The 17,823-nt window shown below is 42.3% G+C and overlaps 1 protein-coding gene across 1 annotated transcript in view; it reads left to right on the plus strand.

Moving 5' to 3' along the window:
• Positions 1-2,758: 2,758 nt before the first annotated feature.
• The window catches only part of LOC103255111 (DNA repair-scaffolding protein-like), a gene marked incomplete at its 3' end in the record, with an annotated part of 33,289 nt that continues 18,224 nt past the window's right edge, over positions 2,759-17,823 (plus strand). Inside the window, exon 1 of the mRNA XM_008053081.2 lies at positions 2,759-2,848. Within this exon, the coding sequence (XP_008051272.2) occupies positions 2,759-2,848 (90 nt within the window). The remainder of the gene's footprint in view (positions 2,849-17,823) is intronic.

Genomic DNA, 17,823 nt, shown 5'->3' on the forward strand with positions numbered 1-17,823 from the left:
CTGCCTCGTGGCGCAGAAGCACGCAGAACCCGGTGCCCCTCTTGGCGCCTCTTGCGCGACTCGAACGCCCGGGAGCCTCGTCCTTGTGCTTGAGTCCAACCTCTAGTCATCGCCCTGCCCGCTTCTCGACGCCCGTGGATCGTCAGGCCCCGCCGTCGCCGGGGTGACTGGCTTTAGGGAATACAGCCCGTGGCAAGCAGACCTAGTGACTGTCAGGCGCCGTTTGATTTCAGAAACATTGAAAGGTGAAGAAAGTCAAGGAGATCTGTGTAGCGCGCGACGTATTTGCCCCCTGGGGCTTTTGGGCGTGCCACGTCCCTGATGCTGCTGCCCTGGTTGTCTTCCTGTCTCGAGACCGCTTGCTTCTTTTCTTTACTGTCTTCCTGCCGTGTTCTAGTTTCTGACCTTGGGCTTTTTCTGACCTTGCAGCTTTGCTCTGGGCGATCTCCCCCCTTGAAGTGACGGCTGTAAGGTGACTTTCAGATCTGTGTTTGCCCTTTCCCTTGGGCCCAGTTAAACTCCGTGCATCGTGAAATTATCTTCCTTGCAACCCTAGTGCACCAGGCCCTAACAGTTCTTCCTGACTTAGAAATCTTAGTATTTTTGACTTGACATCCACTTCTGCTGCCGTCATTTTGTCAATTTTCAAGACTATCAGTTTTTATTTAAGTAGTTGTAGTATCTATCGCAGTGCAATAAATGGCCTCAAAACGGAAGCAGCTCCCAACAAATGTTTTTTATCTCCTAGAGTTCCTGAGCGTCAGGAATCTGGGAATGGCTCAACTGTGTGATTATAGGTCAGAGTCTCCCACAAGGCTGTGATCGAATCAAGGATCACTGGGCTGTAGGATCCACTTCCGAGCTCACCGGTGTGGCTGTTGGCAAGTGTCCGTTCCGTGACCTTTCCACAGGGCGGTTCCCAGGATGGCAGCTGGCTTCCCCAAGAGCACGAGGGCGGGAACAACCAAGAGAGAGGTCCCGGAACCTTTTATAGCTGGTCTCAGAAGTAGTCTCTCTTCTTACTCTGGTTGTCGTAGACCCACCTGGTAGAGAGTGGGCGGAGACTGCAGAGAAGGAATGCCAGGAAGTGGGGATTGTAGGGGCCCTCTTGGATACTGCGGTCGTCTTGCCTCCAGAACTTGACTTCTGTTCCTGTTCCCTAGGTCAGACTCAGAGTGCTCCATCCTTGGAGTGCTTTTGTGTGATTCCAGCTAGCCCACGCCCTCCCGTTCAGTCTTCAGAGATGACTTTCCCCGGGCACCACTTACTTGCCTTATGTTGTTATGTAATGTATGTGTTAGGTAAGATATAGTTACGTAAGTATACGATAAGGTCTGTGTAAACCTCATCTTACTTCTTTACTGACCACATAATTTATTTCAGACATGCACTGTGCTAAGTGCTTTCTATGTACTATCTCATTTAATTATTTTAAAAATCCTGCGAGATAGATACTGTTAGTCTCACTTATGGATGAGGAAAACGGGTTTATAGAGGTTAAGTAATTTGCCCAAGGTCACACAGCAAAAAAAGCTAGAATGTGTGTGCAGTCTGCTCCAGACTTTGCTTTTGTTCAGGCTCCCATAGCCAGTTATTCACAACTTCCATGATATACTATACCTTATTCCTTAACTTTACAGCTTAGCTCATTATCCTGTAGGTAAATTAGACCACTGTTTTTATTGTACCTCTTGCCACTTAGTATTTCCTTATATTCTTGGTTTGGAGTAATGCCAGCTCTCCCATTTATGCTTATTGAAATCTTTTTTTGGAGTTGAACTCTCACTCTGTCATTGAGGCTGGAGTGCAGTGGCATGCTCACGGCCACCCCAGTGTCGACCTACTGGGCTCCTTCGGCCTCAGCCTTCCAAGTAGCCGGAATTACAGATGTGCACTGCCACGCCAGACAAATTTTTTTGATTTATTGTAGAGATGAGGTCTCACCATGTTGCCCAGGCTGGTCTTGAACTTGTAGGCTCAGGCAATCCTCTTGCCTTGGCCCCCCAAAAGTGCTGGGATTACAGGCTTGAGCCACTGTGCCCAGCCTGAAATCCTAATTATCCATCAAGACCAGTCTCATATCCCACCTTCTCCCAAATCACCCAGTTATAAATGAACTTTCTTTTGTATTCCTGTGCATTCCTAAATCACTCCTACAGTTTCATCAACTTCCCTACCTTTATTTCCCTATAATGTAGACATTTTAAGATTAGGGACTCTGTTTTCACCCCTTGTCCTCCAGAGAACCTGTTGTAATCCCTTGTGAATATTAGATACCTAATAAACATCTGATGAATGAATGAAAGGGGAATAGTTCAGAAGATTTGCAGATATTCCAGGTGCAAAGAAACATGGGGAAATACCCTGGTCAGAAATCTTGGATATCAGCCTCAGTGCTACTGCTAACAGATTTTGCAATTTTGGACAAGCCATGTAGATCTGGACTCTTTTTTTTAGAGTTGAAGTTCACTCTGTCCCCCAGACTGGATTTGCAGTGGCATGCTCATGGCTACCGCAGCCTCAACCTCCTGGGCTCAGGCGATCCTTCCACTTCAGCCTTCCAAGTAGCTGGAACTACAGGCGTGCACCACCACGCCTGGCTAATTTTTCTTGATTTATTGTAGAGACATGGTCTCACCAAGTTGCCCAGGCTGGTCTTGAGCCCCTGGGCTCAGGCAGTTCTCTCACCCTGGCCTCTCAAAATGCTAGGATTAGAGGCGTGAACCACCACACCGGGCAGTCTTTCTGAACTCTTAAGATGAAAGTTGGTGTGGTCATGGACTACTACTTTAGTGGTAGAATTGGGGATAATATGGAAAGGACTGAGTTGATAGAGTATAGAAGGAAGGTGAGGTTTAGGCAGCTGAAAGTGAAAGATGAGGAGAGAGGCTCAATTGTGGCTCAACAGTTGAGTCTGTGAGAAATGAGCAGGTTGAGAAAAGTTGGTTGCATCTTACTTGATGTTAGGTTACACATATAAGTGGAATGTACTCCCCAAGTGGGATTAGGGCAGTTGGTTGTTCAAAGGCTGGGGTGTCTTAGTTCTTCTGCCCTCTCTTCTCCTCCACAGGTGCCTCCTGCCCTAGCTCCCACACGGCCGTCACATGGTAGGATTCTCTTTTCCCTCGATGCCTTATGTTCTCCCTCTCCTTGCTGAGTAGCCAGGGATGATCACGTAGACTCCTTCTTGGTCAACTGCTTGCCTTTAGCAGTTTTCTGACCCTTCACTCGTAGTTTCTTTTGCGTCTGTAGACTGAATTACGGCACCTAACTCCTCCCCGCTCTCCTCCCTCCTCTCTCCACTCTTCCCACTGGAAGAAACGATTTTGGTCAGATCATGAAACAGAAATAAAGGATGATTATATCTTCCTGATGACACCTTTCTTCTCTAACCTTTTGAGTCCTCACCACGAAAGCTTTTATTTCTGGTGCTTCTTGCAAGCACATGCACATGATAGGTATTAATTAAATACAGTGTGCACAGCAGTTTGCACTGAAGAGTACTCAAGGCTGCAGGTTGAAATGAAAGCATTTTCATTTTTCAAGAAAGGGAAACATTTTGCTTCTTTGAAGCAGGAGGAAAGGAACCAATGGAAAGAGTAAAGTCCTTTCACCACCCTAGAAGGATTGGATTCCATTCAAGAGTAGGGTTACTTTTAGAGAACAGGAACATTTTCCTGAGACAGTAGGGGAGAAGGATAGCTCAGTAGATTTTGACTGATTTTTACAGGTTGACTGATTTTTACAGTGATGCTTTTTCTCACTGGGAAGGATGTGACAGCTTGAGCTGAGGCTGACAGAGATGTAAAGAGAAGTGTGGGTATAGAACTCGTGTGTGTGTGTAGCGGACTAGGGAATGAATAAGAGTGTTCACTAGCAGTGATCAAGGACATATAATAAGAAAAGGAGTGAGCTGCTCTTTACTGAGTCTTTACGGTAGCCCTATGGGTTAGTGACTGGTTAAGTTGGTAGAAGCCTAGGGGTATTAGTGCTTGAAGGGCAGCACTGAAGTAGCTGGCTATAGAGTGCAGAATGGCAGGGGAGATGTCATGGTTAGGAGGGTTAAAAGTCCATTGATTATACCCAACCCTGAATTGTACCCCACATCTAAAAAAAAAAAAGTTCCAGTAAGGCCAAGTGTGGTACCTCATGTCTGTATTCTCAGCACTTTGGGAAGCTGAGGTGGGAGAATTGCTTGACCCAGGAGTTTGAGATCAGCTTGGGCAACATAGTGAGAACTCTTCTCTACCAACACCCCCCCCCCCAAAATCAACCCCCCTCCTCAAACCAATGTGCATCTTAAAAAAAAAAAAAAAGGCTGGGCTCAGCTTGTAATCCTGGCACTTTGGGAGGCCAAGTGGCCAAGAGGATTGCCTGAGCCCGAGGGTTTAAGACCAGCCTGGGCAACTTAGCGTGACCTCGTCTCTACAATAAATAATAAAAAAAATTAACTGGGCATGGTAGCACACGCCTGTTGTTCTGGCTACTTGGAAGGCTGAGGTGGAAGGATCGCCGGAGCCCAGCAGATTGACGCTGGGGTGGGTGGCTGTGAGTGTGCCACTGACTCCAGCCTGGACAACAGAGTGAGACTCCAACTCGGGAAAAAAAAAAAAAAGCCCAGGCGTGGTTGCTCATGCCTGTAATCTTAGCACTTTGGGAGGCAGAGGTAAGAGGATTGCCTGAACCCAGGGGTTTGAGACCAGCCTGGGCACTTGACGAGACTTCGTCTCTATAATAAAATCACAAAAATTGGCTAGGCATAGTTCCAGCTACTTGGAAGGCTGAGGTGGAAGGATCACCTGAGTCCAGCAGGTCAAGGGTTCGGTGGCCGTGAGCATGCCACTGCATTCCAGCCGGGCTGACAGAATGAGACTCTGAATCAAAGAAAAAGAAAAAAAGCGAGGCTTGGTGGTACATGCCTGTAGTCCCAGCTACTTGGGTAGACTGAGGAAGAGGGATTACCTGAGCCCAGGAGGTCGAGGCTGCTGTGAGCTCTGACTGAGCCACTGTACTCCAGCCTCAGCGACTGAATGAGACCGTGACTCCAAAAAAAAAAAAAAAAAAAAAATTCCCAGATACTTTGAGCTCGCCCAATTGGAAACTTGCTTGTGGTGCCTGTGTGTGTGAAGTGCTCATATAGTTATTGACGGGCACTTTTGTTAAAGTGAGAATCAGTGGGTCTGATCTTCAGTTCTGGAATTAGATGTACATGGAGGAAAAACTTGACACATTGCTTCCCAGGTCTTTGAATAGGACAATATACTTAACATTTCTAAGTTGTCATTTCCTTGTAAAATAGGGTTAATATCTATGTTGTAAGGTTAGTATGAAGATTAAGTTATGAGACTGTATGGGATGATATATTAAGCATATAAGCACTTGGTAAATGTTAGTGATAAAGCAATTACTAATAAAATCATGATAATGAAATAAATTATTCATATGAGGACAAAGATATTGTACATTCTCTATTACTTTTCCTCTAGATTTCCCTGGAATTGCTTTCTTTAAGCTTGTTGAACAAGGAATAGGAAGAGGGCTTAGTTTCAAATTTGTTCAGTGATGGCTGGAAATTCTCTCATAGTTATGTTGGTAGTGTCTTATGGTTCTAGTTTAAGGCCTTGATAATCTCACTGGATGATTTTGTTGGCTCTGCTTCTCAAAATTAGACTAAGTATTGACGTCTTAGTCTAGAGTTTGTCTTATTCTTAAAATGGAAGGGAAAGAACTAACTTTTATTGAACACTTTCTGTATGTCAAGTACTTGAATAGCATAACTCACTTAGGGGAAAACATGTATTTTCTTTTCAATAAAAATAATGTAAATAAATAAGATATAATAGCATGAAAAAGTTTTTTATCATGAAAACCAGCAATCTCTTGCCCTATGCTTCCATTGTAACCTTTACCCAGTTTCACCCAGTGGTAACATTTTGCAAAAGTGTAGTACAATATCACCATCAGTATATTGACATTAATACAGTCCAACTATCTTATTCAAATTTCCCTGGGCGGGGGTGTGTGTGTGTATTTAGATCTTACTCTGTATGGGCTGCTATAACACTACCATAGACTGGACAGCTTATAAATAGAAATTTGTTTTTCACAGTTCTAGAGGCTGAGCAATGCTACATCAGAGTGCTGACAGATTTTGTGTTTGGTGAGGACCTGTTTCCTGGTTGGTAGACAACTGTCTCCTCACCATGTATTTACAAAGGCACCAACCCCATTCTGTCTACTCACTTACCAAATTATTAGGTATAATTTAATACCTAATAAATTTAACGTATGAATTTTGAACACCTCAACATATGAGTCGTTCTAAACAATTTTATCACCTGTATAGATTTGTGTATCTACCGCAGTCACGATACCAGAAAGTTCCATCAGCACAAGAATCTCTTTTATAATCACAGCCATTCCCAGGAACTTCCTCCCCTAATCCCTGGAAAAAATTTTGACCTTTCAAAATGGTTATATAAATGGAATCACATAGTATGTAACCTTTTGGTGGTGTTTTTGTTTCAATCAACATAAAACCCTGGAGACTTACCTAAGTGGTGTGTCAGTAGTTTCTTCATTTTATTGCTGAATAGGATTCCATGGAACTGACATACCACAGTTTGGCTTAACATTTCATGTGGTGAGGGACATCTGATCTGGGCTGTTAACAGTTTTTGGCTATTGCAAATAAAACTGCTATGAACTGTTACAGGTTGCATCAACATACGTTTTCATTTCCCTGGAATGAATGCCAAAGAGTGTGATTGCCTGGTCCTGTAGTAATTGGATGATTAGTTTTATAAGAAGCTGACAGACTTTCCCAGAATAGCTGTATGGTTTTACAGTTCCACTGGCATGGTATATGATTTAGTTTCATAGATAATAAAATTCACCCTTTTGAAGTGTACAATCCCGTGGTTTTTAGTATATTCACAGAGTTGCACAAATATTTCTTAATTATAGGACATTTTCATGATCCCCAAAATAAACCCCATAGCTATTACCAGTTGTTCCCCATTCTCTCTTCCTTCATCCTCTGGCAACCACTAAGCCCCTTTCTGTTTGTATGGATTGGCTTCTTCTGGACATTTAAAAAAATTTTTTAATTGTAGAGACGAGGTCTTGCCAAGTTGCTCGGGCTGGTCTTGACCCCGCAGGCTCAGGTAATCCACTCATCTCAACCTCCCAAAGTGCTGGGATTACAGGCTGAGCCACCAAGCCTGGCCTCTTCTGGACATTTTATGTAAAGGGAATCATGTCTTTTTGTGACTGGCTTCTTTCACTTAACATGTTTTGAGGGTTGATTTGTATTTTTGCATGTATCAGTACTTCATTCCTCTTTATGGTTGAGTAATTTTCCATTATATGGATATACTGCATTATGACAAAATCCGTTCATCAGTTGATCAACATTTGGATTATTTCCACTTTTTGGCTGTTAGTAATAAATGCTGGTTGGAGGCTCTACAAATTTTTGTGTAGACCTAGGTTTTTCTTCCTCTAGCAGTGAAGTTGCTGGATCATATAGTAACTTTATGTTTAAATTTTGAGGAACTGCTAAACTTTTTTCTGTCGCCCAGGCTGGAGTGCAGTGGCATGCTCATGGCCAACCCGGCATTGACTTGCTGGGCTCTGGTGATCCTTCTGCCACAGCCTTCCAAGTAGCCAGAACTACAGGTGCGCGCTACCATGCCTGGCTAAGTTTTAATTTATTGTAGAGACGAGGTCTCACCAAGTTGCCCGGGCTGATCTCGAACCCAGGGCTCAGGCAATCCATTCGCCTTGGCCTCCCAAAGTGCTGGGATGACAGGCTGAGCCAAGCTCAGCCAAACTGCTAAACTTTTCAAAGGTAGTTGCTCTTTATATAGCCACCCCAGCAAGGAATGTGGATTCTAATTTCTCTACGTTCTTGCTAATACTTGCCATTGTTTGTATTTTGTGTTAAGTGTTATCACACTGTGATTTTGATGTGCAGTTTTCTAATGACTTATGAGATTGAGCGTCTTTTCACATGCTATCGGCCTTTTGTGTAGCTTCTTGAAGGAATGTCTATTTAGCTTATTTTCCTGTGTTGGGTTATTTGTCTTTTTATCATTGAATTGTAAGAGTTATTTAAAATTTTTCATGTAATTCCCCTATCAGATAAATGATTTGCAAATATTTTCTTCCATTTTGTGGATTTCCTATGATCTTGAGGATGTCATTTGAAATGTAGAAGTTTTAAAAATTTTGAAGTACAACTTACATATTTCATTTGTTGCTTGTGCTTTTGGTGTCATATTTAAGAAATCATTACCTAGACCAAGGTCACTAAGATTTATTCCTGTTTTCTTTCAAGAGTTTTACAGTTTCAGCTTTTACATCTAGATCTGTGATTCATTTGAAGTTAATTTTTGTATACATTGTTGAGGTAGGGCTTCATTCTTTTGAATGTGGATATCCAATTGTATCAACACTATTTGTTAAAAAGATTGCTTTCTTTTGAATTATTTTGACTACTTTTAGTTTCCAAGTTTTGTAATTTCTCTCTCTCTCTCTCTCTCTCTCTCTCTCTGTGGTCAGCCTACATATCTAGTCAATTATAGTCAATTTTGTGGGTCTTTCTGAGGAAGTAACTTTTGTTTGTTTTTGATACTCTTTGTTTTTCTATTTTATTTATCTTCCAGATGGACAATTAGGTTATTGACTTGAGATCTTTCTTCTTTTTACATTTATAACCATACATTTTCCTGTAAGTGTTGCTTTAGATGCATTCATATACTTTGGTGTGTTTTGTTTTCATTCACCTTAAAGTTGTTTCCCAGGTTTCCCTTTTTTTTTTTTTTTTTTTTTTGAGTTGGAGTCTCACTCTGTCGCTCAGGCTGGAGGGGAGTGGCACTACAGGCATGCGCTACCACACCCGGCTAATTTTTGATTTATTGTAGAGATGAAGTCTCAGCAAGTTGCCTGGGTGGGTCTCAAACCCGCCGGCTTAGGCAGTGCATTCGCCTTGGCCTCCCAAAGTGCTGGGATTACAGGCTGAGCCACTGAGCCCGGCCATCTTCCAAGTTTTCCTGTGATTTTTTTTTTAATCTGTTGGTTATTTAGGAGTGTCTTATTTCATTTCTACACTTTTGTGAATTTTTTGGTTTTACTTTTGTTGTAAAATTTTAATTCTGTTATCTTATTTACCAAGAGCAGTATTAGCATGATTTCACTCCTTTAAAATTTATTGAAGCTTGCTTTGTGGCCTAATGTATCCTGGAGTATGTTTCGTGTTTATGGAAGAAGAATGTATATTCTGCTGTTCTTGGGGGTAGTGGGGATCTTCATGGTTTCTGATAAGAATTGACCTATTACTTTTATTGAGGATCCTTTGTATATGATGAGTCATTTTTCTCTTGCTATTTTCATAATTTTTTTCTTTGTTTTCCACTAGTTGACATGGTGTGTTTAGGGTGAATCTCTTTGAGTTTATCGTGGTTGGAGTTTTTAAAGCTTGTTGGTTGTATAAATTAATGTTTCATCAAATTTGGGAAGTTTTGGGGACTTTATTTCCTCAGATATTCTTTCTTATTTTTTTTTTTTTGAGTTGGAGTCTCGCTTTGTCACCCCAACTGGAGTGCAGTGGCACGTTCCCAGCCACTGCAGCCTCGACCTGCTGGGCTCCGGCGATCCTTCCGCCTCAGCCTTCCAGGTAGCTGGAACTACAGGCATGCGCTACCACGCCCAGCTAATTTTTATTTATTGTAGAGATGAGGTCTCGCCAAGTGGCCCGGGAGGGTCTCAAACCCGCAGGCTCACACAGTCCACTCACCTCGGCCTCCCAAAACGCTGGGATTACAGGCTGAGCCACCGAGCTACTTCTCTCTGAGTTCTTTCTGAGACTCTTATTCATGTATGTATATGTCTGATGGTGTCCCATAGTTCTCACAATTTTCTAAGGCTCTGTTTATTTTTCTTTATTTTATTTTATTTTCTGTTCCTCAGCTTGGATAATTTCAGTTGTCCTTTTTAAAGTTTGCTTATTCTTTCTTCTGTCAGCTCAGATTTGGGATTGAACCCTTCTAGTGAATTTTTCATTTCAGTAATTGTACATTTCAACTTCTGATTTTCTTTTAGGTTCTATCTTTTTGTAATTTCTACGTCTTTATTGATATCTTCTATTTGGTGACAAATTTTTATAACTTCATTTAGTTTTTGATGCAGTTTAAAAAAATTTCTTTGAGTGCATTTTAATAGATGATTTAAAGTCTTTGTCTAGTGAGTCTAACTTCAAGGTCCCCTCAGAGACATTTTATCTCGACTGCTTTTTTTCCCTACTTATGCTTTGTTGTTTTTTTATGTGTCTTCCACTTTTTTTGTTGAATGCTGGACATTTTAAATGATATGATGAGACAACTTTGGACTTTAAAATCTCCCATCCTCTCTCCAGAGTTTCTGTTCATTATTTTTGCTGTAATTTTGTTTGTTTAATGACTCACCTGGACTAATTTTGCAAAGTTCATATGCCTTGTTGTGTGTAGCTGCTGAAAATATTACTTGGTTAGTTTAGTTGTCTGTGAATTATTGGACAGATTACCTTAAATGCTTTGAGCCAATAAATTTGTCATCTTTTACCGAGGAACTTTGTTTGTTGAGACATGCATTCTGGCAGTTTATAACACCAACCTAACCTTTACCTTTTTCTTTATGAAGAGCCTTGGGCTTATCTGGAGTTCAGAGATTAGGGCCTTCTCAGGCTTTTCCTGAGTGAGCACATAGCCCTGCATATGCACGTAGCATTCTGGATCCCCAGGAATGTGTCAGAGTCTTTCAAAGCTGTCTGTGGACATCTCTTTCTCCATGTTTTGCTAAGTTTTTGTAGCCAGACTCTTGTTTCCTTAAACCATTATTGCTGCCTCAGGTGGCTGCGATGCTAGTAAGTCACTGCTGATTGTTTTAGACAAATGCCCTGGGATAGAACTGTCCCAATGAGTGAGCTTTGAATTAGGTCAAATTATGGTGAGTCTTGTGAATCAGTTTTTTTCCCCAAGAGTTGCCAGGCAGGGCAGTCAGTGTTAGGTGTCTGGAGGTGAAGCTTTTTAATGGAGCTCCAAATTTAGTTTGCTGTCTCCTGTAACTGCTAGACAGCTCCTCACACATCTCCCTTGGTTATGAGGCTGCTGTTTTTCAAGGCTACCATGGAGCTAGAGAGGGGTTTTTGAGACGAGGGCAAGTTAAAATACCACAGTTGTTTTTCTTAACAAGGTTTAGCTGTTTTTCTTCAGTAGGCACTATACAGATTATTGCAAGCCTATGGTTAATTTCCAGAGTCTGAAAAAGACATTGGCTATGTTTGCTAGTGTTCTCACCCCTTTTTTGGAGAAGTGGGTTATTAGAGATCTTTATGTTCCTTTTTAGGAAGTTCACACTGTCTCATTTTTTATTTTAGCAACTCTGATAGTTGTGTACTGATAACTCATCATGGTTTTTTTTTTTTTTGAGTTGGAGTCTCACTCTGTTACTCAGACTGGAGTGCAGTGGCATGCTCCCGGCCACCGCAGCCTCGACCTGCTGGGCTCCCGCGATCTTTCCACCTCAACCTTCCAAGTAGCTGGAACTACAGGCGTGCGCTACCACACTCGGCTAATTTTTTGATTTGTTGTAGAGATGAGGTCTCGCCAAGCTACCCAGGTGGGTCTCGTGCCCGCCGGCTCAGGCAATTCACTCACCTTGGCCTCCAAAGGCATGGGATTACAGGCTGAGCCACTGAGCCCTGCCTTATCATGGTTTTAATTTACGTTTCCGTGATGGTTAATTATGTTGAATGTTTTTATGTGCTTGTCATCTGTCTATCCTCTTTGGTGACATATCTGTTCATATTGTTTGTCTGTTTTTAAATTGGATTATTTTGTTTTTTGAGGGATAACTATTTGAGGTGGGGGTTTTTTTGGGTATATTTCAGACACCATTCCTTGGCTGGATATGTGGTTTGCAAATATTTCCTCCCAGTCAGTAGCTTGTCTTCATCTTCTCAAAAGATAATTTTAATTTACATGACATTCATTTTTTAGTTTGTGCTTTTGATGTTAAATCTAAGAAGACTTTACCTAGTCCTTAGAACCTAAAGATTTTCTCCTGTTTTTTTTCTAAATACTTTATTGTTAAATGCTATACACGTAAGTTTGTGACATGTTTTGAGTTAATTTATGTACAAGTTGTGATGTTTAGGTTGAGGTTTACTTTTTTTTTGCCTGAATGTCCAGTTGTCCAGTACCATTTATTGAAAGTCTGTTCTTTTCCCTATTGAATTACTCGTGTGTGTTTGTCAAAAACCAGTTGAACAAATATGTGTGTCTGTTTCTGGATTTCTGATCTGTTTCATTGATCTATATTTCTAAACCTTTGCCAAATTAATTTCCTTGATTATCACAACTATGTAATAGGCTTTAACGTTGGATAGAGCTATTTTTTGCCACTTAATTTTCTTTGTCAAGATAGTTTTTGCTCTTTTACGGTCTGTGTCTTTCCATGTAAGTTTTAGAGTAAGCTTGTCTGTGTCTACAAAATCCTGCTGGGATTTTGATACAAATTGAATTCAAGATAGAGAGCAATTTGGGGCAAATATTCATCTTTACTGTGTTGGATCTTCTGATTCATGAACATAGATTTCTCTGGATTCCTTCATCAGCATTTTGAAACTTTTAGGATTTAGATCCTGTGCATGTTTTGGTATGTTTATACCAGAGTATTTCATTTTCCTTTGAAGTTGTTGTAAATTGTTTTGTGTTTTATTTATTATTTTTATTTTATTTTACTGTAGAGACGAGGTCTCGCCAAGTTGCTGGGACTGGTCTTGAACTGGCGGGCTCAGGCAGTCCACTTGCCTTGTGCTGGAATTATAGGCTGAGCATGGCCTGTTTTGTGTTTTTATTAAGTTTCTACATGTTTATTTCAGTATTTACAAATGGATTGATTTTGTGCATTGATATAGTAGCTTAGTGACCTTGCTGAACTCACTCACTAGTACTAGGCTTTTTTTTTTAGATTTCTTGGGATTTTCTACAAAGACTATTATGTTATCTGCAGATACACTTAGTTTTAATTTTTCTTTTTTAATCTATATGCCTTTGCACTCACTCCACTCCCAGCCCCAGTCTTAACTACAGTGGCTAGAACTTCCAGTATTGTGTCAAATTGAGGGGTGAGAGCAAGCATCCTTGCCTGTTACAGATCTTAGAAGGAAAACTTTCATTTTTTCTTGGCTAAGTATAATGTTAGCTGTAGGTTTTCTGATAGATACTTGTCTTAATCCTTTTGGGCTGCTGTAACAAAAATGCCATTGACTGAGTGGCTTATAATAATCAGAAATTTATTTTTCACAATTCTGGAGACTGGGAGGTCCAAGATAAGGACACCAGCACATCTGTTGTGTGGTGATAGCCTGCCTTTTGGTTCCTAGATGACCACCTTCTCTCTGTGTATCTCACATGGTGGAAGATGTGGTGGAGCTCCTATGCCCTTTTATAAAGGCATTAATCCCATTCATGAGGACTCTACCCATGACCTGATCACTACTTTGTAATACTATCACTTTGGGGGTTAGGTTTCTTTTTCTTTTTTTTTTTTTTTGAGTTGGAGTCTCACTCTGTCACCCAGACTGGAGTGCAATGGCTGCTCCCGGCCACCGCAGCCTCGACCTGCTGGGCTCCGGTGATCCTTCCGGCCTTCCGAGTAGCAGGGGGATGGGGGGGGAGGGAGTGGGGGGAGTGTTTTGAGGAATACGATTTTGAGGAAACAGTCATTTTTTAGGAATACCAGTACTCTTAAGTTGTATTTGCGGTTTTCTGGCAGTTGTATCATGAATGGATATTGGAATTTGTCAGATGTTTTTTCTATACCAATTGATATGATTTTTCCTTTTAACCTGATTGAATTGGTTGATTTTCAAATGTTGTACCAGCCTTGAACACCTGGAATAAATCTCACTTGGTTTTGGTGTATAATTATTTCTAGGGACTGCTGGATTTCGTTTGCTTATATTTGTTGAGGATTTTTGCAGTTAAGTTCATGAGAGATACTTGGTTTTTAGTTTCCTTTTTGGTACTGACTGTGTCTAGCTATAGTATCAAGGTAGTATAGTCTCCTAAAATGAGTTGGGAAGTGTTCCCGCTTGGTCTGTTTTCTGGAAGATACTGTATAATAGATGTTAATTCTTTTTTTTTTTTTTGAATTGGAGTCTCACTCTGTCATCCAGACTGGAGGGCAGTTGGCAGCTCCCGGCCACTGCAGCCTCGACCTGCTGGGCTCCGGCGATTCTTCTGCTTCAGCCTTCTGAGTAGCAGGAACTACAGGCGTGCGCTACCACACCCGGCTAATTTTTTTGATTTATTGTGGAGATCAGGTCTCGCCAAGTTGCCCAGGCGGGTCTCGAACCCGCGGGCTCAGGCAATCCACTCACCTCAGCCTCTCAAAGGTACGGGATTACAGGCTGAGCCACCGAGCCCGGCTGATGTTAATTTTTTATTAAAAATTTGTTAGGAATATCTAATGAAATCATCTGGGTCTAGAGCTTGTCTTCAGGAGCTTCTTCTTCTTTTTCTTCTTCTCCTCCTCCTACTCCTCTTCTTCTCCTCCTCCTCCTCCTCCTCTTCTTCTCCTCCTCCTCCTGTTCCTCCTCCTCTTTTGGTACAAAGTCAGTACCAAGAGGAAACTAAAAACCAAACATCTCTCATGAACTTAATTGCAAAAATCCTCAACAAATACAAGCAAACGAAATCCAGCAGTCCCTTCTTCTCCTCCACTTCCTCCTCTTCTCCTCCTCCTCCTCCTTCTCTTGTTCTCCTTCTCCTCCTCCTCTTCCCCTCCTCCTCTTCCTCCTCCTCTTCCTCTCTTTCTCCTCCTCCTCTTCCTCCTCCTCTTCTCCTTCTCCTCCTCCTCTTCCCCTCCTCCTCTTCCTCTTTCTCCTCCTCCTCCTCTTCCTCCTCTTCTTCTCCTTCTCCTCCTCTTCTCCTCCTCCTCTTCCTCCTTCTCCTCCTCCTCTTCTCCTCCTCTTCCTCCTCCTCTCCACCTCCTCCTCCTCTTCCCCTCTTCCTCCCCCCCCTTCCTCTTCCTCTGTTGAAGTCTCACTCTGTCAACCAGGCTTGAGTGCAGTGTTGTGATCATGACGCACTGCAACCTTGACCACTGCAGCTAAAGCACTCCTCTGGCTCTATTCAGGTTATTTGTTTCATTTTTGTTCAGTTTTGGCAGTTTGTGGTTTTGGAGGAATTGGTTAACTTTTTTGAGTTGTTGAATTTATAAGTGTAAAATTCATACTATTTTCTTAGTCTCTTTTCAGTGACTGTAGGATTTGTAGTGATAGCCCTTATTTGAAACTCTTATAGGTGATTTATGCCATCTTTTTGTTTTTGCCAATCTTTGTAGACATTTATAAATTGCATATATTTTTTAAGAACCAGGTTTTGGTTACATTCATTTTTTAATGTTTTTCATATTTTCTTTTTTTTTTTTTTGAGTTGGAGTCTCACTCTGTCGCCCAGACTGGAGTGCAGTGGCCGCTCCCGGCCACCGCAGCCTCGACCTGCTGGGCTCCGGCGATCCTTCCACCTCAGCCTTCCAAGTAGCTGGAATTACAGGCATGCGCTACCACGCCTGGCTGATTTTTTGATTTATTGTAGAGATGAGGTCTCGCTACCCAGGCGGGTCTTGAACCCACGGGCTCAGGCAATCCACTCACCTCAGCCTCCCAAAGGCGCAGGATTACAGGCTGAGCCACCGAGCCCGGCACCTTGACATTTTTGAGGTATACAATTATTTTGGGTTTGCCTGACATTTTTTCCTGTTTAGATTCAGTTTATGCATTTTTGATAGGACCACCAGAGAAATTGTCTTGTTTTCTTCTGAGTACATCATATCAGGAGGTACTTGATGTTGATTATCGCCAACACTGGTCACTTGATTACAAGGTAGCATCTGCCAGATTTCTCCATGTAAAGTTACCAGTTTTACCCTTTGGAACTAATAAGTAATTTGGGGGGAGATGTCTGGTGACCTTGTAAATATGCTCTTCTTTGTTAGACTTTTCACCCACTAATTTTAGTGTTCATTGATATCCTAAATTAATCATTTGTTTGTTTATATCAGTGTAGGCCTATTTTTTTTTAGTTTATTCAGTAAGTTATAATTCTTTACTGTCATTATTTATTTGATGCTGGCATGTCCCAGATCTGGCCAGTGGGAGCACCTTCATGCAGGTTCATGTATCCTTTTGACCTATTCTCATTAGTCTTTGAGAATTTCTTTTTCTCTGGGTCAAGATGTTCAGGCTTAGCCAGGTGTGGTGGTGCAAGCCTGTAGTTCCAGATACTTGGAAGGCTGAGGCGGAAGGATTGCCTGAGCCTAGCAGGTTGAGGCTTGGGCAACAGAGTGAGACTCCAACTAAAAAAACCAGAAAAAGATGTTCAGGCTTATCTTGTTTTCCTCTGTCCCATCGTGGGCTTTGCCTGTTCCTGCCTGCCTGCTTGCTTGCCTGCCTGTCTCCCTCCCTCCCTCCTTCCCTCGCTCCCTCCTTCCCTCCTTCCTTCCCTTCCCTCCCTCCCTCCTACCCTCTTTCCCTCCCCCCACTCCCTTCCCTACTTTTTTGAGTTGGAATCTCTCTCTGTCACCCAGGCTGATGTGCAGTGGCATGCTCATGGCCACTGCAGCCTCCACCTGCTGGGCTCAGGTGACCCTTTTGCCTCAGTCTTCCAAGTTGCTGCAACTACAGGCGTGTACCACCATGCCTGGCTAATTTTTTGATTTATTGTAAAGAAGAGTTTTCACCAAGTTGCCCAAGCTGGTCTCAAACCCCTGGGCTCAGGCAATTCTCTTGCCTGTTCCTCCCAAAGTACTGGGATTACAGGTGTGAGCCCCTGCACCTGGCCTACCCATTTCTTTAAAGTACCAACTTGTGCTGATTTGATGAGTTGAAGAAGTATTCTGGAAGAGGTTAAAAAAAATGACTCTAAATAGACTAGATAATGTTTTCTACCTTGTTTGCTGTTCTAGATAACTAAGTGAGCTTATTAGAGCTGTTCAGGGAAACTGCACACTTCCGGTGATAGGTGCCTCTTCTCTCACATCCCTGCCTTTGCCATAGGAATTCTCATGAAAGGAAGGACATGCTTAGAGCTGTTAAATGTTAAAATGCCATCTGTTATGGCTGAATTCATTTCTGCAAGTTGTCATGGCGGGGTATTGGGAAAAGTTTTCAACTAGCAATAATGAATTCATTTCTGAATTTGTTCCTTCCTTTTAGTTGTCTTAGACCTTTTGGGCTGCTGTTTAAAAAATGATACAGACTTGATGGCTTATGAACAAGATATTTATTTCTCACAGTTCTAGAGGCTGGGAAATCCAAGAACAAGACTCTGGCATATTCGGTGTCTTGGGAGGGCCTGCTTCTTGGGTCTTAAATGGCATCGTCTCTTTGTGTCCTTCCATGATGGAATGGGCAAGGCAGCTCTCTGGGTCATTCTTTTTTTTTTTTTTTTCCGAGTTGGATTCTCACTCTGTCACCCAGGCTGGAGTGCAGTGGCATGCTCACAGTCACCGCAGCCTTCTAAGTAACCAGAACTACAGATGCACGACACCACACCTGGCTAATTTTTGTGATTTATTGTAGAGACGAGGTCTCTCCAAGTTGCCCAGGCTAGTCTTGAAACCCCGGCTCAGGCAGTCCTCTCGCATCAGCCCCCAAAGTGCTGGGATTACGGCCGGCTCTTTCTTTCTTTTTTTTTGAGTTGGAGTCTCACTCTGTCGCCCAGACTGGCGTGCAGTGGCCGCTCCCGGCCACCACAGCCTCGACCTGCTGGGCTC

Source organism: Carlito syrichta, unplaced genomic scaffold (assembly GCF_000164805.1).
Source record: "Carlito syrichta isolate Samal-C Ts95f unplaced genomic scaffold, Tarsius_syrichta-2.0.1 Scaffold287828, whole genome shotgun sequence".
Lineage (NCBI taxonomy): Eukaryota > Metazoa > Chordata > Mammalia > Primates > Tarsiidae > Carlito > Carlito syrichta.